Below are 24,728 nucleotides of genomic sequence, written 5' to 3'. Positions count from 1 at the left end.
GCTGTCCCAAGTTCTCTGTGCATTTGTTGTTCTTTGCTTTGTGCTTGTCATCAAGTTGTTCTGAGGAGATTTTACCAAATGCTGCAGAGCAAATGACGCAGACTGATCAGCTGTTTGGTCATGTAAATTCACAATGTTTGCAATAAAGTAATAGCCACCATCATCTCCCTTCTCTAGATGCTTCACTGAAAACTGGAGAGATGTTTTTAAAAAATTATCTCTGTTGCCTTCATGATTTCTTGTCATCCAAGCATTTCAGTTGACTTAACTTGAACTGAGCAGCTTTGCTAAGAGGCTTAGCAGTGTTTTTACTCTGGACAGCATGCTACTAAGAAGCAGCAGATATCATAATTGTAAGCTGCAATATTTAACAACACCCCAGGAAACTTTCTGTCTGGCAGTACTGCTAAATAACATTTATCCCATAATCTCTCATTAAAGGACTGTATAAATCAAGGATATGTGATTTTTTAAATGATTTAGGGTTTTTTACTCCTATAAGTTTCTATGGACTAGATTTTGATCAGCATTCCCAAGGATAATTTATTTCCTGTCTACTCAAACTCCCAAGCAAGCATGGTCCAGCACCATATTGGGCAGGAGTATTGTAACTTTGTGTAGCTTCTAATTTTGAGATAGAAGAGAAGAGCCACACTCATTCGGAGGTGGATGTTTTTGAGGTGTTTATGATACCTCTGGATTGAGTACACATGCAGCTTGATAGCCTGAGTCAGGAGAAAGAATCACCATTTCAGCTTTAGTTATGTGCAGGTTTTAGGGACATGTGGTAGCTTCACATCCAGAAAATGCACAGTAGAGATAGGAAATTAGGGCAGATACAAGATTTTACCCATGATGATAAAAATAGAACAAAGTTAATACTAACCTGTGTCATCGTTGTCGTCATCATTCTCCTTCTCGCCCACACAGCGTAGAGCACACACATGCAGTGTCTGCCATAATCTCCTTTTCTAATTGTGGTTGTATTCCAATAATCCCTTTTCCTACTTATAGCTGCTTGCATTCTAATACCCAGCCTTTTTTCCCCTCTTCCTCCTATGCTGATGGTCTCAGAAAAATATTTATTGTCTGATGTAAGTGAAAGTACTGCTCTATATCATCCTCAGCTGAACTCTGTCTAAGCAGCCCCCCTGCCTTGGGAGTTGGTGGAGGGTTTCCATGGTGGTAGGGCTGACTTCTGAGTTCTTTATTTCAACACCAGTTTAGCTGACCTTTTTTATACCCAGGTTCAGTTTTTGTTTTGTCTAAAATAATCACAGTTTTAATATCTTACCTTATCTGATATTTTCAGTAAGTTTTATCTTACAATGCAGATATTTATCTCATAATGAGGATTTATATCTTACGAGAGTAGTAAAAAAATTAGAGCATCATGTTAAAGAAAGGGAAAATTAATATTGCTGACCCAGGCAAATAAGTTCAGTATTGGCTTTACTGCCTAAGCTTTAAAGAGGGTGATTTCTGAGGTGTAGTTTCTCCCTTCTTCTGCCTAAAAAAAGAATATATTCATTTCTGCATTGGTTTGATTTACACTGAATAGGTATATAGCTCTGTAAAGAAAAAAGATCCATCTGTTAGAGGCAAAATATAATATGAGATAATGAAGAAAAATAATTTGAAGACTATCATATGTGTAATGTATTTCACAATTGGTTTGTTATACTTGTCAGATAGTTTCAGTGCTCTGCAAGAGCTTTAAATTAACCAGAATTAATAATCCATTGATTTGATTAAATATGTTGGTGATGTGCCAAAGTTAAAATGGTAGAAACCCTGAAAAAAAAAGTCATTGTGAAAAAATAACTAACTTGAAAAAGTCAGTGTAGAAGGCAGACCAGCATGGCTAATGACAATAAATGAAATCCTGCTTGGGAATCTGATCCTTATCCAGCAAAGCATTTAATCCCATCATTTAAGCATATGAGTTCTTCCCTCTCCAAGCATGCATATTGTCCCACTTAGGTAAGGGTGAGGTTAAGTGAGTCCAGGACTGTTGCCATAGAGCTCAGCCCCTGTCAGACCAGAGCCTTTGCTGCCCTGATGGGGGACACATCTTGCAACAAGAGTTGTGTATTGAATGGCATTTCTGTAGGCATTCCTGTGGTGCAAGTTCAGAGCAGCCTAGGGGTTTCAAAGATAGTCAGAGAGTTATTGTTATGTTTGGGTACAAAGGGATAAAAAATGCTTCTTACTGTAAGGTACAAGTCTTTTTTTAATTGCAGCACAGAAAAAATGTAGGGGGTAAAGAAGAACAGATGAAAAATACACATATACAAAAGAATCCGATGTCTAGAATTCCGCAGTTGAAAGGTTTTTACTGGTAAATTATGCTTTTGATTTGAATATACTTCAAATGTAGTGCAAAGGAATTACTGTTTTGTGCTGCATTGTTAAAATAGCTTACATGGAAATTTAGTTTCATGTGAAAAGCTACTAAATGATAATACTGTGTAAGAATAAAAGTTTATTTTACTGTTTTATTGGAAGCAGCTACTCTTTTACAGAGGCAAATGGCTCTTCAATCAATGAGTATTGTCAGGTGCATTATGGATAGTTTAAGGGCTTAAGTGCCTATTTCGTCTTTGCAGACGTGTAACTCCTACAGTAGTAGGTACCCACTAAAGTTACATTGTTGCTTATTCCAGCAGACAAATTGCAAATTATAAAAATGAACATATGAAGTACTGCAGTCCAAACTAATCTGCTGGTAATGTGTGCTCACTGTCATTTCTAGGGAGCAAGGCCAGGTCTCTTCTCCCCACATATGTGGCATTCACATTTTCTGAAAAATCCCTTTGCCCATGATTTTTCTCCTGGGAAGCTGAGAAGCCTCAGAGAAAAAGGAAAACAATATTATTTCCTTTGCTTCTCCTGTGTTTTGCTGCTTTGGAATGTGTTTGGAGATTGTTTATTCAACAGGTGATTGTTTCATTGGTTTCTGCTGGGAATTATTTTGACTTATTGTCAAAATAAGTCGGGATCAAGTTGTGTTGAGGCTCTGGAAATAGTCACAAGTTTTCATTATTATCTTTTAGCCTTCTGTAAGTATCCTTTCTGTATTCTTCAGTATAGTATAGTTTAGTATTCATTAATATAATATAGTATCATAAAATAATAAATTATCCTTCTGAGAACATGAAGTCAGATTTATCATTCCTTCCTTTGTCTGGGCACCCCACAAATACAATACACATAAATGGGACAGGACAGGGGTTTGCAGGAGTCTGGCTGTGCTCTCTCCTCTGGAGAGTGGGAGAGGATTGTCCAGGGCAGACTGTGGCTCTACATCTGGAACAAGGAGCTGACAGGGCTGATGCAACAAGGGCTATAATTAATCCTACACCCACAGCCCCCCTTGTTTCAGTGGGAGACCTTTCTTTCCACAGTGCTTTCATCATATTCCACAATGCCCATGCCTTGTGTATCACATCTCCCTGTGCTAGGAATTAAGTGCTGCTTAGCATAAAAGGCAGCTTTACCCTTGGTAGGTTTCATGCTGGGGAAATTTTTCTGCTGCCTGTCTGCTGATGACTTAAATCCATTTTTTCTGTACATAGCTTTTGTACCTGAGAATTGATGTTGCAACAATCTGCATTGGTAGCGAGTTCCACATTATGAATATAAGAAGCAATTAGTATGCCCCACAAAACATGCCTTCACAGCTAATTTATTGCATTGTAATCTACTTCTGTTTCAGTGAAAAGCAATCATGGATATAGGAAAACAAAGAGATACGCTACTATACTTGTGTTTGGACAAGAAGAATTAAATGCAGAAAGTAGTGAAAAATAATTTGCAAAAATTGTCGTGTATGTTATTCGTATAAGTAGTAGACTTAAGGAAAAATTTGTGGTTTTTCAGTTTAGTAGAATCTCATTTGGCTACAGATACAAAAAAATACTGAAAATGAAAACCAGGTGGCTACTCCAACACTCCTTAATTCCTTTTTATATTCCACTTATGTTTTGTAGCTGTGCAATGGTGGATCTGTGACTGACCTTGTGAAGGGATTTCTGAAGAGAGGCGAAAGGATGAATGAACTTATAATTGCTTACATTTTACGTGAAGCTCTGATGGTAAGATAGGCTTTCAATGAAAGGACAGTCAATAATCAGCTCATAGTTTTTTCTTTAAATGAATGGAGATCATGTCCCCACTAACACAGCTCACTATCTTGTATTATAGCAGTGTTTAATGTAATCAAAGCAATGTGTAATTAGGATGGTTCTTTTTAAGCAGGCAAGGTAAAGAGCAGTTAATCTGTTCATTTCACTCGTAAGAGAATGAAAATTGATTTCTGACCATTGATCAATTTTCGTAGTAAATACAGTTCAGCATCAAAATTGCTTTTCTTTTAAGAAATAGCGGAAATATCATCAAAATACTGTTCAGCCTCCTGTGTCTGGATCCAAACTGTTTTTGAAGTAAAATAATCCACATATCTAACAAATTCAAACTGGGCTACAAGAATTTGGTTCTGCTCATTAGGATCAACTGTCTTTATTTATCATTTTCTTATAACTAAAATTTTACTTTCTCTGGCAGAATTTAGAATTCAGTAGTTTTCTTTGAGTTTATGGTTTAAAGTTATTATATGTAGGTTTATAGTGATATTTTTATGCTTTCATCTTAAAATTTCTATTTGTCATTAAGTAGAGCAATGAAATAATAGTTCTTCCTTGTAATGTGCAAGTGATTTTGCAGTGAGAATGACATCCCAGTGGTTCTGGATTTAAAAAAAAGATTCAAGTATTTTTCATACTTTTCCACTACCTTGTTGTTTCTGCAAATGTAATATGGAGGACAGAGCTGTTGTTAAAAGTTCTTGTTTACTTCTGACCTTCCAGGGACTTCAGCACTTGCATGAAAACAAAACTATCCACCGTGATATTAAGGGAAATAATATCCTTTTGACCACTGAAGGAGGAGTCAAGCTTGTGGATTTTGGTATGTTATGTTTACTTATATGTACAATGTTTTACACCTGAAGTATGGAAAATAGAGTAAATAAACCAGAAAATATTAACTGTGTTAATTTCTTGTTAAAATATCACTTAGGTAACCAATGTTACTTTTTAAAACTTGATAGATATTTTAGTAATTTTGGTAATGCTGTTTCAATGGCATGGCTAAAAAGCAGGAATTATAATACAGTGGTGGTAAGTGCCAAATGCCTTGAGGCAAGGAGTAAGTGAAATAACAAAGCAAGAATATAGGATTCAAAATAAGGTTGATATTCAGTTCCTCCAGGAACCACACACTGGTTCAGTGAAATTAGGAGCTGATAGTAAAAAGCTTCATGTTTTATATGAGAGCATTTGAAACTTAATAGGTGTTGTGAAGAATGGGAGAGCTTCATCTCAGATGCATATACTTCCTTTATTTGATTTAAAACAAAACAAAAGATATTTGAAGGCACTAGAGGAGGAAATATTATATAGGTAATCCCCACTTTCTAAAGCCTGGGAAGACAGATTTTGGCAAATCTAAATCTGAGATTTGGCGTTAAAAGAGTCAGTTGAAGCCTGTTAGGCCTAAAAGGATTCCCGAATGCTCCCATCTTTGGTGTCATCACCAAAAGGGAAGAGGAGAGTAATGAATAAGTGGATGCAACCTGTTATTTATCAGCAATACCACAGAAATTTGCCTAAAAGGTTAGGTTTGACTTTTGTTTCATATGAGGGGTATAAAAATTTGCAGTGCTTTTTGTTATCAGCTATTATGTTCAGGTAGAACACTGCCTTTTTATGTTAAAAGTAAATTTACTGGTCACAATTTCACAGCACAGCAGACAACTGTAAATATGTTTAATTCAGCAGATGGAAAATGTTTGTTTTTCCTTTGTCCTCCTATTTTGTTCATGATTCTGATTTAATTGATGTATAACAATTGTTTAAACTAATCATGGGATTTTAACTCTCTTTAGTATAGTATCTTCTGGCCAGTAGGTTGTATTTATGGAACTCTCATGACTTCACACACAAATTCCCAAAACTGTTAGGGTTAGTAATTACTTTGAAATGTCATGTATTTATTTTATATTCCTCAGATAAAATCTTCGATTGAAAAATCTTTGTATTTCCTAAATCATCTGCAATATACTTACTAGCATTTTCTGGTAGTCGGGAAGTTTATTGTGAGGCAAAAATCAGTATTTTTGCTTTTAATTTGTTGTGGAAAAAAATTTTGAGCTCCTGGAGGCAATTAGAGGATCGATGCATCTGAAAATGGAATCACTTATGCAGATATCAAAACTTACAAGCTGTAGGGATGAGGACCTGAATTTTTTATTCCCCAGGTACTGCAATCTCCTGATAAGGTTGTAATTGAAAAATAATCTTCAATTCTTGTGGGAAAATTGTAATACCAAAATACAGATTAGAACATGCACAAGAAACAAATATACCTACACACACATTTATGTGGGCTCAAAAGGAGCCTGCAATAGCTGCAGTCCGTCCTCTCAAAGGAATATACAAATGGAGTAAATTGATATTTTAACTTTGGAATAGATTGATATTTTCCCTGGCTTTCCCCCACCTGCCCAGGAAGAAAAACAATCTGAAGCCAATAATGAGTAGTTTCATATGGAATAAACTTATAGTCTTCATAAAATCATCATGGAAGATGTACCATTCACCATTCAAGCTGCCGCTTAAGGTATTCAGCTGGGATTTGTGGGATTTCTGTCTTCTACTTAAGGGGATTTAATCCCACATTAATCAGATTTCAAGATCATTTTTTAGCCAGGAATGTGAGTTGATAAAAATCTCTCATGTTGGCATTGCTACAGACTGTTGTACATAAACATTTATTGGATCTGGGACTTAAACTCAGTCATCTTTTATTATACAAGCCTATTAAATTGACAGGCTACAGAGTAAGATAGACATGGAGGCATAGTGTCTTTTTCACCCAGTAAATACTCAGAGGAAGCAAAATTTTTGATTTAGGCTGAACCAATTATTACATGGGGCAAACAAACACAAAAAATCCCAACCAAATAATCACATCACCCTTTCTAGCATGCACACAGCTTTTCTGTGTGGAGAGGGGAACAAAGGCAGGGAACCAAGGACTCCTTCAACCACCAAACACACATGACCAAGGCAGTGAGCCTTTCCCAAGATAACTTTATCTGCACCATCCTCTTGCATGCATGAGATATTCCTGAAGAAGCCTTTGCTGTCCTCCCCTGATGCTATTTATGGTGATTTTCTTCTAAACATAAACCCCGTGTCTGAAACATGGGCTTGTGAAGTGCCTTATGGAACACAAAACTAGAAAAAAACCTATTCTTAGTCTGCTATGTGCTGTGCAATCATTTAGCTTTTTTTGTCCTCTTTTTAAAGTAGGAACATTTTAAGAGTCATAAGTGAAAAAACAATTCCATTCTAGTGAATTAAATCATGCTTGAAAATGGCTTTTTTTCCTTCATTGCTTTTGAGCTCCTTGAACTTGGTGTATAGTGTTCTGCCATGGTGAATCCTTCCTTGCACTGCAGTACAAACTTTTCAGAAGTAAAAACTTTTCAGAAGCTTCATTTTGTGACACAGTTTATACACATTGCTTTGTGGCCATTGCATCATAGGTATTTATGTATGCTGGAACCATAGTTTCTGAACACTGCACAGTCTATAATGGATAACCATCACAACACCCTTATGGAGAAGTAAATTACTTTAATTCGCAGTTAACAGCTGGGGATCTGAAACTTTGAGAGACTGAATTGTTTGAGGTGACACAGAAAATGTAGGGAAAAGCTCTTCCAAATCCAGGCTAACTCTCTGAACAGTTTGCCTTTCTAGAGGTACTAACAGTTAAAGAGATAGATTTTGAAAGAATACCACAGCCTCACTGCCATGCCTCACTCAGACTGCTTTGGAGAGTAAAATTTTTGCTTTCCCTTAAAATCTGCTGCAATATTGTTTAATCACCCAGTAACATTCTCGTATCTAAGAAACACTCAATCCCAATATAGATTAATGATTAAATAAAGTCAAATACCCAAGGAAGCCTAGAAGAAAGTTGGAGAGAAACTATTTACAAGAGCATGTAGGGACAGGACAACAGGAAATGGCCTCAACTGAAAAAGAGTAAGTTTAGATTAGATATTAGAAAAAAAAAAAATCTTTGCAGTGAGAGTGGTGAGGTGCTAGAACAGTTTTTGCTCGGAGAAGTTGTGATGGCCCATCCCTGGAAGTGTTCAAGGCCAGGTTGGATGGGCTGGATGGGCCTCTGAGAAACCTGGTCTAGTGAACGATGTCCCTGCCATGGCAGATGAGTTTGAACTAGATCATCTTTAAGGTCTCTTGCAACCCAGGACATTCTGTAACATCCCACAACAATGCTTCTGGAGCTTAATTGCTTAGCAAGGAGCTGTCAGATAAATAGCTTTAAATTTACTTTAAACTGTCCAGGCCACAAAAATTTTGAAATACCGGTTACCAGGGATGCATCCTCTGGCCTTGCATCCATCTGGTATGATAATATAGATCAGCAGAGAGAAACAAAAATTTATTTTTTTTTTACAGAAAATGAGTACCAGCCAAGGGGATCTACTGTGAGAATGTCCACTGATCACAGATTCAGTCTAAAAAGTCATTAAACTTATATATATATTAATAGTCCATATTCTCTTTGTAACACAAGGCTGACTGAAGGCATTTTCACTACCTGAACATTTGTGGGAATTAGCTCCTAAGCTGTTCTGATAGAAAAGCTTTGAGGTAGGATGTTCTGCCTGAGAAATGCACCAATTAGGGTTCAAGGAAGGAATATCCTCTACCACATTATATAGTTGCATTATATTCAAGTGTAGTATGTTTTCAGTATAAGATAGAGATTTAGTAGAAAAATATACATTTACATTAAATTCATTGTAACACTTTAAAGAGTGACTGCTATGTAATCTGTTATATAGAAAGAACTGAAGGCAAGTAAGGTGTGAATTAAATTCTTTTTTTGATAAATATTCCTAATTATATTCAGTTTTGTATTCCTCTTCTGTGGAGAAAGTCTTTTACATCTGTTTCGGAACTTTGGTGGCGCACAGTGGATTGATGTTAAAAAGACAGATTTCAAATGAAATTTTAGCATCTAAAGGTGCAGGAAAATAATGTAATGAAATTTAAAGAAATTAATTTAATGCCTGATACCTTTTGAAAGTCAAGTGACAAATTTATATGCAGACTTTTCTGCCTAAATATCTAAGTGTCTGATTTTTTTTCATCAGTTAAAAAAGCTGGCCTGGAGTCACTTGAACGCACAGCACACCTCATCTGTAGTAAAAATTCATACATTCATCTGCATCTTATAATGTGCAACCAATTTCATGGGACACTAAGGTTGTAAAATCTACTTCTGCTGACAAATACTTGTTTCTTTGGATAGTCCCTCTCAATTCAATTTCCTTTCTTGAAATCAGGATGTTGCACAGGGCCTTTCATGCATTAATGTCAATCTAAGCCACAGCTCTATAAGATGTGGATTCAAAATGGGAGAAGAGATATTTAGCTTTATTATTATTATTATTATTATTGTTGTTGTTGTTATTACTTTAACTTTGGTCTGAAAAAGTCTGAGTGACATTTCATTTGAAATGATTTGAAATTATTTCTGAAATCCCTTGCCATTTCAGTGCTTCTGGGAGCTCAAAAGCCAGGACTTTTCATGCTTTTTTTTTTATGAAAGAGGATCCTAGAGGACACAACTCCCTATCAGCAAACTAGACAAGTTGCTGATGTCCCAGAAGCCATGGAGGAAAGAACCATTTTTCCACTAAAAGCTATATGAAACACCTACGGTCACATGGCAAAGTGATTCTTTTAGCTAAAAAGCGGGGACTGTAAGGCTCATGGAAAATTTCTCTTTAGCTATATTTTTGAGGGTTGACCTTTAGGCTGATAGTCTTTACCAAGAGACAGGTAGCTGATACTTCTTCAGGACTACTGAAACCTGCTTTCCCAGACTGGAAATATCTCAGGATGAGCAGCTGTTGCCTTGGAAATGTCCAGAAAAAAATATAAATTATACTTCCCCACTTAAGAAATGCATATTTTTCCAGCAGCACTGTTTCTTTCTGAAGGCCATGCCTGTCTGTGCATCAAACATACTTTCATACCATGTGTAATTAGACCTTTGCTGTTATTACCAGGAAAGGTCACTGGGAAAAAAAGTCAGACATCTAGATTGGTATCAGAAATATTCAAGTACCTGTAAGGAAAATAAAATGTGGGTAGACTCATTAAATCTTTAGATTTCGAGCCTACTTTTAGGCACAAGAGATCCCATGATTGCTCATAGTTTGCCCCGTAGTGTAATTGTGGGAAGGGGATATGGAAAGGGTTGGCACTGTACATTTTCAGTTTCTTCTTAGTTGTTTTGTTAATAATACCTAAAACTCTCCATCACTAGAGGCTCTGGATAAGCAATACATTGGAAAGATCTATGTTTTTTAATATGTAAAGGAGGTTCCAGTGGAAAGCATGGAAAAAAGGTAATGCAATCTCACTGCTGCTGGCAGATGGTGGAAAAATACAAGCTGTGTTGCTGCAGTTAATAGAATGTCTTCAAGTGTTCCTTTAGCACTGTGGATAAATAGGTTGCATAATTAAAACATGTATTGTAATATTAATGGAATATATAGTGAAGTTAGGGTGATTTTCGCACTTTAAACGCACTTAGTTTGCATTTTTCTGCTTTTGTGTTGTGTTGGATGTTGTTTGTGAATATTGTCTTGGCATTCCAAATGCAGTTTCAGATATCCCACTTTGCATATAGCTAGCACAGTTTTATCATGGACAGTAGCCAGGGTCAGCTAGAGATTTACCCTGAGAGCAACTCATTGGGGGAAGAATGAATTGGGGAAGGGAATATGTATTGCTCTATTCAGACGTACTGATATTGCTTTGTTTAATACTTGAACTATTGTTTCTATGTAGTTTGGGAGCTGACAGAGGTCAGTGTTTGTGTTTGGAATGTAATTAGGTTATTATTTTGCTATGGGGAGAATGATCATTTTTTCTTTAAAGCTATTTGAAGTATTTCAAAGTTAAGAAAAAAAGAAATCTTAAAACAGGCATTCGTAGATGGCCTTATTATTATTCAAAATTGCAATTTGGTGAAACTAGTCAATGGCAAGACACAGTTTTGTAAGTGTATTTTTAAATTCATTCTATGTTTACTTTAAAATGTATTCATAATTTCATTTGGGCAATACTAAATACAAGTATTAATTCCATATTTCCATTGAGTCATTAAAATAAATTTATTGGGTTTTTTTTCCTCTAGAAAGAGTTACTTTGCCAACATCCTGTATTGTCTCAGTAGTATACCACTTTTTCTTACAAATTATGGGTTGTTAGTAGTGCTTTACCACTACTAGTGATCAATAACAATTGATCAACATGAGATAGAATGCACAGGTGTTTCTGTTAAGTATTGTTCTGTGATATTTATGTGTATTCTGATACAGAAATACAGGCCAAAATATTTAAAATTCTGTGAATGTGCTAAAAATATTGAATTTTTGAAGTGTATCTGAGCCTGCAGCTGCTATAATGACAAAGCAAGAGAAGTAAAATCAGTTACCCTGTACAGCATATCCAGAACAATGGGGACAGTCTCCATGGAGTAATGAGTCCATGGTACAACTGCATCTTGATAATTCCATCTCTTTAATTGTTCATATCTCCTGGGATGAGGGAGCTTTCTGCTGGTCTGGTGGGGAAAAAAGCATCTGTAAATCTTTGGTCAGAGGTTGGGCAGGGAGCTCCAGCACTGGATGCCATCCTTTCACCGCAACACCTCACCGGCTCTTGTGTTCTCTTGTTGTAACACAGTGCTATGGCCATTCCTGGCATGACCTAAATGACCACGAACAGCCTTGTTAGAGGCAGTTTGTTGGCTGATCACAGCTCAGCCTGGCAAGTGTCTGGGCCATGTGGCATTGCATGGGCCAAGAAGGCTCTCAAGGACTGTGCTCGGATTGCACGTGGCACAGGTCGGGCTGCAGCAGAGGGAGTCTAGAGCCACCTTGTGCTCAGAGAATAGGTTGAGAAGTCTGTTGTGACTGATCCAAGTTCAAATGCTGGGGCATTTCAGTTTCTGTGCCTTTTAATATATATCTTAATTTCCAGCTTTGCATGTCCTGCTGACATTGAAGAGGAGCTCAGCATGACCTTGAGTAGTGTTCCAAACTTTTGTAGATGACTTATTCTGGAGTAGTAAGAATATCCTAGTGTGTCCTTTTGTGCTTGCCCTGCATTAGCTATAAATGCTGTCTGAATCATTCTGCAAAAATGAAACAATTAATTAATTTGATTTAATTTGAAAGTTCAAAAATAAAATCATTTTCTTTCTGCCCTTAGCTTACTTTAAGCAATGAGTCATAGCAAGACTTGTATTTGTCTTAGTCATTCTAGCATACATCCATAATAAAGCTGTCTGCTTCACTGGTTCAGATCAAAACCAGGCTGTTATTGTGTTGTCATTTCTGCATACAATATAGTATGACACTCACATGTTGCTGCTAAAATGCAGTAGGAGACATGGCAGAAGCCAATAAAAATAAAAGACTTTAAAGAAAGCTTTCTTCATGAGCAGCTTGTCAAACTGCTTTGAACCCAATCAAAGTAATAATTCCAAATTTTCAACCCAGGGTTAGCAGGGATAAGATGGATTGCATTGACTTGAGCTGTGGAGCTTTTTCATTGTTGAATGGTTAATTCTTTGTTGAAGGCTTAGTCCTAAAAATTTTTGGGGGGGGCCATGTTTGAATGAAAACCTTTGTGCTGTCCAGTAATAAAAAACAGAAATCATGTGGCCAAATGCTATATCCAGGATAAGCTGTTCACTTGGTCTTTCAAATATTTTCTTCTATTAATTCACATAAAGATGTCACTGGTGGCTTAAGCATTAAAGAAGCTTGATGCTGAAAGCTGGTGTCAGATACCAGAGACACATGAAGTGAGAAAATTGCCCTTTCTGGCCAGCAAAGACTTCCACTTGGTTTTGTCATGGGTCACAAAACAGTCATCTCTTGAGGTTATTAGAAACTCTCTAGTCTCATCTGTGTATACTAAACCCCATTCATTTTTTACCTGAAGATGGAACCCAGTGACTTATTTATACTGGAGTATTCCAGTCCTGAATATTTAAAATTAAATATTCTGTTCCAACAGCATAGGTGTTTCCAGGATTATCATAACAGGAAAACCATGTCATTGAACAATGAGAAAAATCTCCAGAGTTTTGCTAGTCATACAGGGATTTAAAACATCCTTTTTGGGTGTCAAAGCAGCAGTCAGTTTGGAATGAAAGGTATAAGAAAGGCAGCATCTGAGAAGGAGGAATTTCCTCACCATCAAACTGCACCAGATTGTGTGTAGCTGTACAAGTCCCTGAGGCTCTAGAGAAGAGTAGTTCTCCTATCCAAGTACATCTGGCCAATTGTGCAACAGGACAACAAATGTTCCTGTGCATCCCTTTCAGGAAACCAGCTGAAGCCCTGGAGCATGAGATTTGATTAGAATCATTGGTGGTGTGATGCACTGAACTGGCAGGAGCATGTGGAGGGGAGCCTGGTCACCTGCTCCACTGAAGGCCCAGTCTGTAAAATGAAAGATCTTGGATTTATTAAAGAAAGAAGTGGTATCAAACCCTTTTGTTTAAAAAAAAGATTATAAATCTCACAAATATAGTGAATGTTCTGCCTTTTATTTAGGGCACTGTTTGTCATTTTATTATCAGTATATACCTTTTAATGATTCTGTATCAGATTTAGGATTTTAATTTTTTTCCTTCTATGCTTAAACATATTTTTTCTTTGTCTTGAAGCCTCATGGTGAGTTTACCATGAAAGCCACTGGACTTTCATTTCGTTAACATCCATTTATATTTGTCCCCCTGTATTTGATAGTACAGATTAACTTTTTTATCCCCTTTTACTCCATGTCTCTTGGTTTTGTAGTAAATGCCATTTACTTTTTTTTCATCTCCCAGGAAGTTTATATATATGGTTTTCCTGGATATTAAGCTTTTGATCTCTCTGGGCCTTTTGGTTATTTTTGGGATATGTCTATTTCAGTTAAAAATTTGCATCTACAGTGTGTGTTTTGCTGAGGGCTTGGGAAACACTAGTTTTCAACAGTAAAACACTATGTACATCAAAATAATACAGAAATATAGAGAATGTGGACAAAGGACATGGAAAAGGTGGAGGCACTGAATCTCTTCTTTGCCACTTAGTCTTAACTTGTAATCCCAGATCCCTGAGACCAGTGGGGAAGTCTGGAGCAAGGCAAATGTACCTTCAGTAAAGGGGGATCAGGTTAGGTAACATTTAAAAGAATTGGATGGACACAAGTCCATGGGGCCTGTTGGGATGCACCCAGGAGTGCTGAGGAAACTGGCTGATCTCATTGCAAGATCACTGCCAATAGTCTTTGAAGCATTTTGGAGATTGGAGGAGATTCCTGAAGTAATGAAGACAACTACTTTCATTTCAATCTTTAAAAAAGGCAAGAAGGAGGATTCAGAGAACTACAGTCTGGTCAGACCAATATGATCTCCATCACAGAGGGTGATGGAGCCAATATCCTGTAAATAATTTCCAAACTATGACAGACAAGAAGGTGATTGTGAGGAGGTTGCATGGAATTATGAAAAGCAAGTCATGTTTCCTCATAACATAGCACCTTCCAACATAAAATACTGCTGAAAATTCTAATACTTTTGACTCATCATTTCAACTCTGTTTCCTATTTCTTGATTTCCATCTTATAGTTCAGAATCTGATTTTTATTTCTAGACTTAATTTGAGCCCTTATCACTGACCAGAAGTTCTCAAGCATGCTTTTTTCACATCAGCTCACTGTTGAGCTGCATAGTCTCTGTGCTCTTTTAATTTAAAAGTTTACTTTTGGAGTCAGTTTATAATCCATAAGGAATTTTGAATATTGACATTGTTTCAAAAAGGTTCTGAAACATCTCTTGTGAAGTCATCAAACCCACCATTTGTGTCCTTATGGTCTGTTAGTAACATTTTCAATTAAATGTCTTTATGCTTTCTCTTCATGATAAATAATTAAACCTGGGAGAAGCTCTTTGATCTCCTTTTACAGTCTTAGTGGGGATTCCACTATATGTGGTTGCATGTAGTTACATGCCTGATGTGATGTTTGCCATTTGGACTACCAGAATTGCCTTGATTTAATATTGTTCTTTCCCTGTTGTCTTTTGTCATTTTGTAGTATGAAGGAATTTAATGATTGAGGTTTTTCTTAGCATTTTGTATGCGTTTCAGCCGACCTGTCTGAAGTATTCTGTCTGGGTATGTATCATTACACCAATACAACCTGAAATAAGCAAACAAAGAAATCAATGTCAAGGGTATCAACAATTACAGAGGAATTGAGTTATAACTCCACCACTGTTGAGAGGGAAGTAGCTGCTTCCCTGTCTGCATCCTGGCAGGAATAGTGGCTTCTTCTCAAAATGAAGCGTAAGGTGCTTAAAGAAAACCTGGGACTATTAGGACCTGCTGCCTCCAGATCTACTATAAAAGGTGGTATTGAGTGATTTATAAAAGACTGATGTCACACCTTTGGGCAAAGAGATGTGGAGGGAGAGGCCACTTTTTGCATCATACAATATGGAACAAGAATGGCAAAACATACCCGCCAGAGAGCTTAAGGGGAATGCAGTGTGAAACACTGCTGCTGTTATACATCTGTTTCCCATGGAGATTAAAAAAAGATTGGGAAATAATTCAAAGCGTTTTGGCCTTTTTAGATTTGGAGAGTTAACAGTGTGAGCAGTTTTTGGTCCAGACACTACTTTGAGGAATAATGGAGTTACATGTTCTTAATCTACAGAAGATCACAATGAGGATGCTTTGGTAGTGAAGTGTACACTGAAGGCACAAATAAAGAAGGAAGAAATAGCTAAGGGAGTGTAAGCCCTTGGGGGTAAGGTCAAGTTCATTATGTATGAATGCAGTCTCCCTGCTGTGTGTCCAATGTGAGATTAGTACAATTTACTAGGGCTGGCCCTTCCTTCACCAGCATCAGGCACTAAAATGGGCATACTGCTGTCACAGGACATCATCATAAAGGGATGCTGTACAGCCTCTCAGTTTAGATCATAATGTTGTCTGCTCAGATTGGGCACTGTGAGACAAATCTTCCCTAATAATAGGGAACTAATTTCTGCCCTCTTTTTTCTTTTATTGAGTGCTAAGGTCAGAAGCAGATGGCGTTGCTTGCAAGAGTATTTCAATATGCCTGTTTTCACAATGAAAACCTTGAAAAATACTAATAGTGTAAATGTCCTAATTTTCAGTTTTTATTAGTAAAATGGTGCCTGAAAAAAATAAGAAGAAATGCAGCTCTATCCCCAATATTTTCTTTTTGGTGTGCTTTGGTACTATTAATGCACATATTTATAAAACTCCTAACTTACACAAGAAAAAATAATTCATGTCTAATAAAACATCATTTTACAACATATTTTAGATTTTCATTTTGCAACAAAGCAGTAGTAAATGGGGAGGGGAGGAACAAGATGGTTTTGTTTGAAAATATGTAGGTTAAAAAAAGTGGCCAGCTATATGCTTGACTGGTTACTGAAATGCTGGAAGAAATGTTACTAAGTGTGGAATTACATCATCTTTCCTCTATACACAGAAAAAGCCCAAGGAAATATCATTTGTCATAAGACCTACGCTGCATAATCTAAAATGCCACTTTAATGCTGAGAGCAAAAGGATTTAAAAACCAAACAAAAAGCACACAAAATCCTCAAGAGCCTAAAGAAAGTGGTGAACAATTCAAATTAAATCAGTTTTTTATTGAAATGAAACAAGGGTGAGGAGGAAAAAATCTTCAGTTCATTTAATAATTACAGTTTGAAGAGGGAAAAAACCCAACAGTGCATAGACAGAGAAGATTGAACACAGTAATGTACCTTTTATATTTTGTTCCTTATCTTTACAGAAAGTTATGATTATTTATAAAATCTGACAATGGAATCATAAAAATATAGTCAGTGTCTTTCTTTGCCTGCAGATCTGAATCTCATATCCTTGTCCAAGACTGCAAAAAATGAGCTTTGCACAGGGGACTCCCACAACATGGAGGAAGGGAGAGTAGCCTCAGCTCCCCCTGAAATCAAAGATATCACATAATAATGTCTGTTGGCATCCCTGTAGTGATTTCCGAGCTGAGGTGATGTGTGACATGTTTTTCTGGGAGCTCAGAACAGCCACAGACTCTGTGAGCCGGAAGCTGGATCTCAGACAACTCCCCGAGATGGCAAAAACAAAGCCCCTGCTTAGCTGAGTAGAAGTAGGATTGATGGACTTTGTGCTAAGACTCACATTGTCCTGCTTTCCATGATGCATAACACTGTGTATTGGACTTTCTGCAGACATAAAGAGAGATAAAGATGGAACTTTCCCAAGGTTGGTTTATAGGGAGGCAGCCACAGTGCAAATGCAAAGTGGTTGCATTTATCTCAAAGTAGCAGGCGGGGTATTCCTTGCAGTCTTTATTTTCAGATGTTGCATACTTTTCTGTGAGAACCAAATGCAGATATTTAGTGAATCAGAGCTGAACACGTAGCTTTAGAGTGAAAAAACAAATCAAGCCTCTCTATGGTTTCTTACCTATACTGAAAAATCCCCAAAACAATCGAATCTTGCCCATACAGAGGTTTAGTTAATATTCCCATTGGATAGTTAATGTGAATTGCTTGTTATGAACTGTCTGCAAGCTTTTCAGGAGGAGAAGGTCAAGCATTTTCAAACCAGACAATACAGAGTTGAAACTGGACAGTGGTGCTCACTGGAGCTTCATGTGTTTCAGAACAATGAAATGGAACTCACAGAGTGAAAACAAGTCCTTTCACATTTTAAAGAAAAGGCAGATTTATGCATGAAGGCAAAATAAGTGAGCTCCAGTGTCAGTCAGACTGAGGCTGGAGCATGTGTATATAGAGCACAGGACCTTTCTGGCCATCCATGGCATCAGCTCTTCAGACTATGCCTCTGGTGCACCTCACTGTTGGCTATTACTCAAATCCATAATAGTTTAGGGCTTGCTAGCTGAAGGGCTGTTTTTCTCCATGTGTGGACTTCAGTGTTATTTGTGACTCATAAATCCATAATTGTTTGGGGCATGCTGGCTGAGGGGCTGTTTTTTCTATGTTGTACTGTCCCTTTTGCGTGCACTATTCCAACCAGCACACCCTTGTTTTTTAAGGAAGGAAGTAGGTGGCAGGCTGCTCAGAATTGTGTTGTAGCCCACTTGACTTTCTAATATTTCAGTGTCTTTTAACTCAAAACTGCAAGGAACCTTTGAACTTCATAGTTCACTTTCCGACCCTTGGCCTGAAATAGTTAATTCCCTAAACTACAGCTCATATTGCAAAGCTGATTTACAGGATTGTTGCTTTGAGAATGTGCTTTGAGCATGGAGAGACTTCTGCTTTTGTAAGAATTTTTGAGGTTTCACAGCTTTGTTGTTTCTTTTTTATGGCAGAGCAGTTAAGAGACGAGAATAGGTATATTTTATAGTGTTAGCATGAAATATAGATATATAATGAAATGGAGGGTTAGTGTCAGTAGTGAGCATTAGAAGGTGTGGAAGGTACAGTACTTTTCCACCCTCCCTAAGGTGTTTTACTGCTCTCTTGAAACAGCTGTAGAAAACTTTTAATTGACTAGTCAAAAAATATGGAGTCAGATTAATAATCAAATGCTCATTTGGGACTAAGTCCCAGTCCTGCTGAAGCCTCTGCAAAAAAAGAAGCAGAGAACCCTTCAGGAGGAGGCCTCTCTTTCCAGAGAATTGGAAAGATGCATCTGAGATTCACCTGCATAGGAGTTTGTAGCATGACAAGAGGAGGATGTCACCCTTCAGAAGGGCTGTCTTGGATGGAAACTGCTCTGCTGATGGCTTCCCCTCGTTCTTGCAGGTGTGTCTGCCCAGCTGACCAGCACTCGTCTGCGTCGGAACACCTCCGTGGGCACCCCGTTCTGGATGGCTCCAGAGGTCAGCTTTCAGAACATTTTGTCACCGGTACTCGAGCTGCTGTATTCTGCATTTCTGCTCTTTGTCTTTCTTCCTGGTCCTTTCACCAAATGAAACAGCAATGTCCTTTTAAAAAGTGCTTTAAACCTTTCTGTCTTACATGTTTGCAAGAATTAAGTTAAAATTAGGTTTGTTTTTGAAATTGCAAGATTAGAGGCAGAGAGCAAGACTCTGAAATGCTTAGCTAAATGTTGAAGAATATAGAGTGCTACTATTGGTACTTTTCAGCCTTTCAAGCTCTGAAACTATAAATATCTCCCCATGGATGGAAGGAGCACAAGGTGGTACTGAGAGAAATTATAGCTTCTATATTTTGACTTCTGCCCCTGGAAAGTTTTTGATACTATATATCCATACTTGCTTCAGCAAGAAATGGAAAAGGTTATTATGAATGAAGAAGATGCTCTGTGATTTTGTGGCGGTTTTTCCTGACTGAAATTGAAGCATATACAGATACATTTTAAGCTGAGATAGGAAAAATATTTCCTTATAAATAAGCTTATCTACTTAGAGTATTTGTGTGCACACAAACACATGCAAGTACATCTGTTTATAGCACATGAAACTAGTCTATTTATACATATTTATTTTTATCAAAAACTGTGTTCATACACATAGGTCTAGCCATATAACTAATGGTGTACATGTTGGTTTAGATCAGCACCTAATGGGATGAAAAATTCTAGATTTCATCCAGCATTATGGATAAGCTGAAATTTATTTGAAGGTAAATGCTTTGCTGTGATCTAATGAACTTTGTCCACATCCACTTGATCTGAAAATTGGCTGATTTGGTTGAATGAGGACCCAGTAAGAGACAGTAAATCCAACTCCTGCTTTCCTGATTGTTTCACTTCACAGAGAGAGCAGTATACTTACAATAATTACTTAGCAAGAATAATCCATATAAAGAGTTGTAGGGTTGCTGACTTTCCTTCTACTTCCTTTGTTATGGAATGGAATTTGTTCAGCTGAAAAAGACATGGATTTGTACCCTTTCTCCAAATCAGAGAACATCTGCTGGAGAATGTGGTGTTCATGGACACCTGCTTTCTCTAGTTTAAACACTGGGGGGGGTTTTGGCAATTGGATGGATGCTTTAGCTTTCTAAATGTGTCCATATCTGTTTATTTCACTGTGCAATCTGTAAGAGATTCCTCTTACAGAGGCATGCTCTTAAATGGGGACATTAAACCATCCCGGACTTTTTCTTCAACAGGTGATTGCCTGTGAGCAGCAGCTAGATAGCTCTTATGATGCTAGATGTGATGCATGGTCACTGGGTATTACTGCAATAGAGCTGGGAGATGGAGATCCACCCCTTGCTGATTTGCACCCCATGAGGGCACTCTTCAAAATACCAAGGTAATAGTTTGATGTCTTTTTTTGTTGAGGAGTTAGACTGAACTTTTTCCTTAAAGTTTGATTTCCAAAAGTTTTTGCTTCCCAAAAGTTTGCTTTCTTCAAACTTAGATCATATAAGTTTGTGGACTTTCTTTATGTTATTTATACTAGGAGGCAGGTTTAAAATACATTGCCCAGTTGTATTTTCTGCAGGCTCTGCTTGAACCATGTGGGCACATTGAGAAGTTCAGAGCTGACTTTTAGCTACTTTTGAGAAAAAGTCATAGGGCCTTCTTCTGAGTGAGCTGCTGCTCACATGAATGCAGGACTTGTTTTTGTCTCGTATATTCTGTTACAAAGAATGACTTATGATAGAAATACAGGGTCCGAATACACAGCCACTGCGGTGAACAGGTCCCATATTTATCTTCAGGAGTTATCTTCTATCCTCATAGGCATTTAGGCTTCATCTTTTTATTAGCTTGTGCTGCTTCTGGCAGTTCCAATGTTGCTGTCCTTGGGCAGTGCAAATAGCAACTTATTTTGTGTTTTTTGCTTTGAAGCTGAAAATATAAGTAGGCAGAGTGCCACTCATGGCATTTCAAAGAACATCAATCTCCAAGTCTGTAGGTAATGATCATACAGTAGTAGTTTGTGGATTTCATCCTAGGAACTGGAGCAGTACCACAACAGCTGAGCCCCACATAGGATATGTAAGTGCTTGGAGTCCTTTTCAGCCAAGACACCCAAATGAATTTAAATTACCTTTAGGTTTAAGAAATCTTGGCTGACCTGGCACTGAAGCAGAGTATGAATGGTCTTCCTACCTTCGCTTGCTATGGAAAAAGCAGTTGCAAACTATTGTGGTCAGTAATTGCAGCTAGGACTTCAAAAAAGCTTCTGGCTTATACTCTTACAAGTGCTGGGCACCTTTCTGCTCTGGAGCAATATAAGATCAATACCCTTTCATTCTGTTTAATAAACCTGAAAGCAATAGAGTAAACATGAAGCAGCACTTGAAGAAAAGCAGCTTTGGTTGATTGAAAAGAGACAGTAAGTCACCTTGTCTATTGGCTGGTCATTCCTTTTGTCTGCATGACCATACTCAGTGAAAATGGCATCTCTGAATGGAAGAAAACTGCCAAGACTATTTCAACTGAAAGAACACCTAGAGTAAACAGCTCTAACAATAGAAAAGAAAGCAGTATATCCATTCACAATAGATCTCTATTTAAACCTTCACTTCTGATTATCTTCTGATGAATGAAGAATAATTAATAAAGAACCAATTATTTTGGACACTTTGTTCAGCAAGTTGATGAATTCAGTCCTTCTGAGAAAACTTTAAATAGAATTGCTTTTTAAAATTTTTCCTAAGAAAGTATATTGTTTCAGGCTTGAAAATAGGAATTTGCCATTACAAGTGAATAGTGATTAATGAGTTGTTAGTTTAATTTCTTTTTATTGATTTGATTGAAAAAAACCTCAGTGATTCTTAGCTACACTTGGTAGATTATCTCGATGCTATTTCTCCTTATTAGTTATGTAAAGCAGGAGAACCAATGAGGCATTGCATCATCTACCCATGCTCCTTTTACCACTGGAAATCAATGTCTTTTTTCGGTGGCCTTCTAAAACTCATTACTCAGCCTGCCTTCACACATTGTTTTTGTCAAGTGAGTAGCTTATTAACTTATCACCACACTGACCTTTGCAGGAATCCTCCTCCAACGCTACAGCAGCCTGAACTGTGGTCACCTGAATTCAATGACTTCATTAACAAGTGAGTAACAACTGAGACCACTCTGGTTGAATATGGAACATCTGTAAATGTCATGTGTAAAATATCTTTTGTGGAAATCTATTGCAACTAATACTTTCCCTTAAAAGGCTAGTTAGTAAATCCATTTGACTTCCAAGTGAGGCTCTGTATTTATACATATATAGGTATATAGCATTTCAATACCTTTGACATTTTTAAGTTAAAGAACATTTGTTTTTAAAATGCAATAATTTAACTTTTTGGAGTCATCAATTCTGTGAAGTCGTATCAGTTTTTCATGCAGAGCTGTTTTGATTAAGACAGATATATTTATTATGGAGTCATAAATGAACTCCAGACAAGCATTTCAAAACTTAACTGCAAACCCTCAATGATCATATGCTTTTTTCTGCCAGCACAGGTGCTTGACTAAAGATTATGAGAAGCGTCCAACAGTATCTACTCTTTTGCAGCATGATTTTATTAAGCAAATTGAAGGAAAAGAAAACACGCTACAAAGGCAACTCATGGAATTTATTGATGTTCATCAACAAATGGGAGTCACTGAAAAGGCAAGGTAAAACTAACTAAAGAGTGGACCAGTTGGGTCAGTTTTGATACTTCCACTGTTTCAGAATGACTAGCACTCAGAGAAAGATTCAACCCTTATAACTTTAGATGGCAAAAAAATCTAAAGTTTAATATTTGAGGTTCCCTGTACTGCCAATGGAAAAAGAGAGGCATCATGATTCACATGTGGGATGAAACAATCTGTTGAGGTGCCTCTCCTTTTTTCTGTGACTCCAGATATAGTCTTAGACCCCAGCTTTTAGAAGGCTAAGTTTAGGTGAAATTAATGTTTGGTATTTTCATACATTTGCATGGTCAGCTAATGTTTAGTTTGAGTAAGTATGCTAAAATCAGCTGGTCGGGTTCCTGCAGGAATTGGATGTTTCTCACTGAAATAAGTGATGGTCCCAGCAGACTGTGTTTTGCAAGCATCAAATATTATGTCTTCTTGAATGGAAACTTTCTTTCTTCCACTAGGATTTAAGTGATATCAATTCTTAACAAATCACTTAACAACTGTTGGCTTTTAATGAAAATACTTAAAAATGTCTTGGCTCAGTTTTACAATTGAAAAAACTCCATACAGTACACATATATATATATCAAATGTGAAATGTTGTAGAATAGTATTGAAGTACTACTGGTGTGACTGCTTCTGCTTCAAGGAAAAGCACCATGCTTTTACTTTTTTTTTTATTGGAACATGAAATTTAAAATGCATTTTGGCATTATCATTTATGTGGGAAAAAGCTTGTTATAATCTGCCACATTTCCTTTGACACATTTAGAGTAACAATATATACAGCAGTCTTCAGTTCTAGTTCTGGAGAATTTTCTATTTACTCTATGCTTTGAAGATAATAGTAAAAATATATTTTGAAATAATTATGATATTGAAGTTCTTTCAACTTTAACTGGATATGGGAGGAATAGTGCTTTCCCTTTTCAGACATTGCAGTATAAAACTATGCATTTAGCTTTCATTTAAGCTTCAGACTGGATTTATATTCTCTATATATTGCAGACTTGACATTTGTTTAATCCAGAAAGATTCTTGAACTCAAATAAGCTTATAGGATGTCAGTGCTGAGCACTAAACCAGCAACATAATCCAGGCTTTAAATAGCATTTTTTTTAAAAACACAGGGAAATTTTATGAGGTAAAATAAGCCCAAACCACTAGGTTATATTAATTAAAATCTTGTTAACACTTGTGATATTAGTCCTTTTAAAGCCTAAATAATTTTGAAAACAATCAAGCTTCCAGTCAATTAGGTATTGTGACTTTTTTTACCCATTTTAGAGAACTTATTTTTATTTTCTTTTTTTTTTTTTCAAATCCTTTATTTTTTCATGTAAATGCTGCATAAAGCAAACTACATGAACTTTTTTTTGTTTTCTGTACAATACAAACGTAAAGAAAGTGGCCCAATTTGCATGTATACAGAGCAGTCAAGTAGCACAAGAACAGGATGATCTACTGGTATTTTCTCTGTCCTGTTTACACTGTGTTTTATAAGCTGATGGCTCTTCATGGGAACTAGAATTTAAGGGAATATATTACCATGTGATGAAGTTACCTATACAACCTATACACTTGATCAACCTATAGTTGATCAAGTGTAATTTTTATGTCAAATTTCCCAAAGGAAAACAGAATTTTCTCTTTCAAAATAATAATAAAATAAAATAAATTACATCATTTCTTATCTGAATCTGTGCAAAAAATGTACTTGTTTAATTCAGAGTGTAATTTAAATGGCAGGGTTAAACTGAGCATAGCCCATATTTGAGTTTAGCAGTTTAAAGTACTAACAAGTAGTATTTCTAACCTATTTTGTGACTGTGCAATTTTGTGAAATACACTGCTAGACTGACTACAGAACAGCATTTGTGTTTTTTCTGCTGTGAATGATAAGAGATTATGCAAAGGTTTT

At 36.8% G+C, this 24,728-nt stretch overlaps 1 protein-coding gene across 2 annotated transcripts in view; it reads left to right on the top strand.

Moving 5' to 3' along the window:
• The window catches only part of MYO3A (myosin IIIA), a 105,457-nt gene that overhangs the window by 18,975 nt on the left and 61,754 nt on the right, over nucleotides 1-24,728 (top strand). For both annotated transcript variants that reach the window (XM_059479651.1, XM_059479659.1), the window contains exons 3-8: nucleotides 3,993-4,097; nucleotides 4,869-4,968; nucleotides 19,000-19,076; nucleotides 20,335-20,480; nucleotides 22,177-22,242; nucleotides 22,643-22,798. In XM_059479651.1, coding sequence (XP_059335634.1) covers nucleotides 3,993-4,097; nucleotides 4,869-4,968; nucleotides 19,000-19,076; nucleotides 20,335-20,480; nucleotides 22,177-22,242; nucleotides 22,643-22,798 — 650 coding nt within the window. The remainder of the gene's footprint in view (nucleotides 1-3,992; nucleotides 4,098-4,868; nucleotides 4,969-18,999; nucleotides 19,077-20,334; nucleotides 20,481-22,176; nucleotides 22,243-22,642; nucleotides 22,799-24,728) is intronic.

This window comes from Ammospiza nelsoni, chromosome 1 (assembly GCF_027579445.1).
Source record: "Ammospiza nelsoni isolate bAmmNel1 chromosome 1, bAmmNel1.pri, whole genome shotgun sequence".
Taxonomy (NCBI): Eukaryota; Metazoa; Chordata; class Aves; order Passeriformes; family Passerellidae; genus Ammospiza; species Ammospiza nelsoni.
Note: the sequence above shows the minus strand (reverse complement) of the source record. Positions and strands in the feature narration are given on the sequence as shown.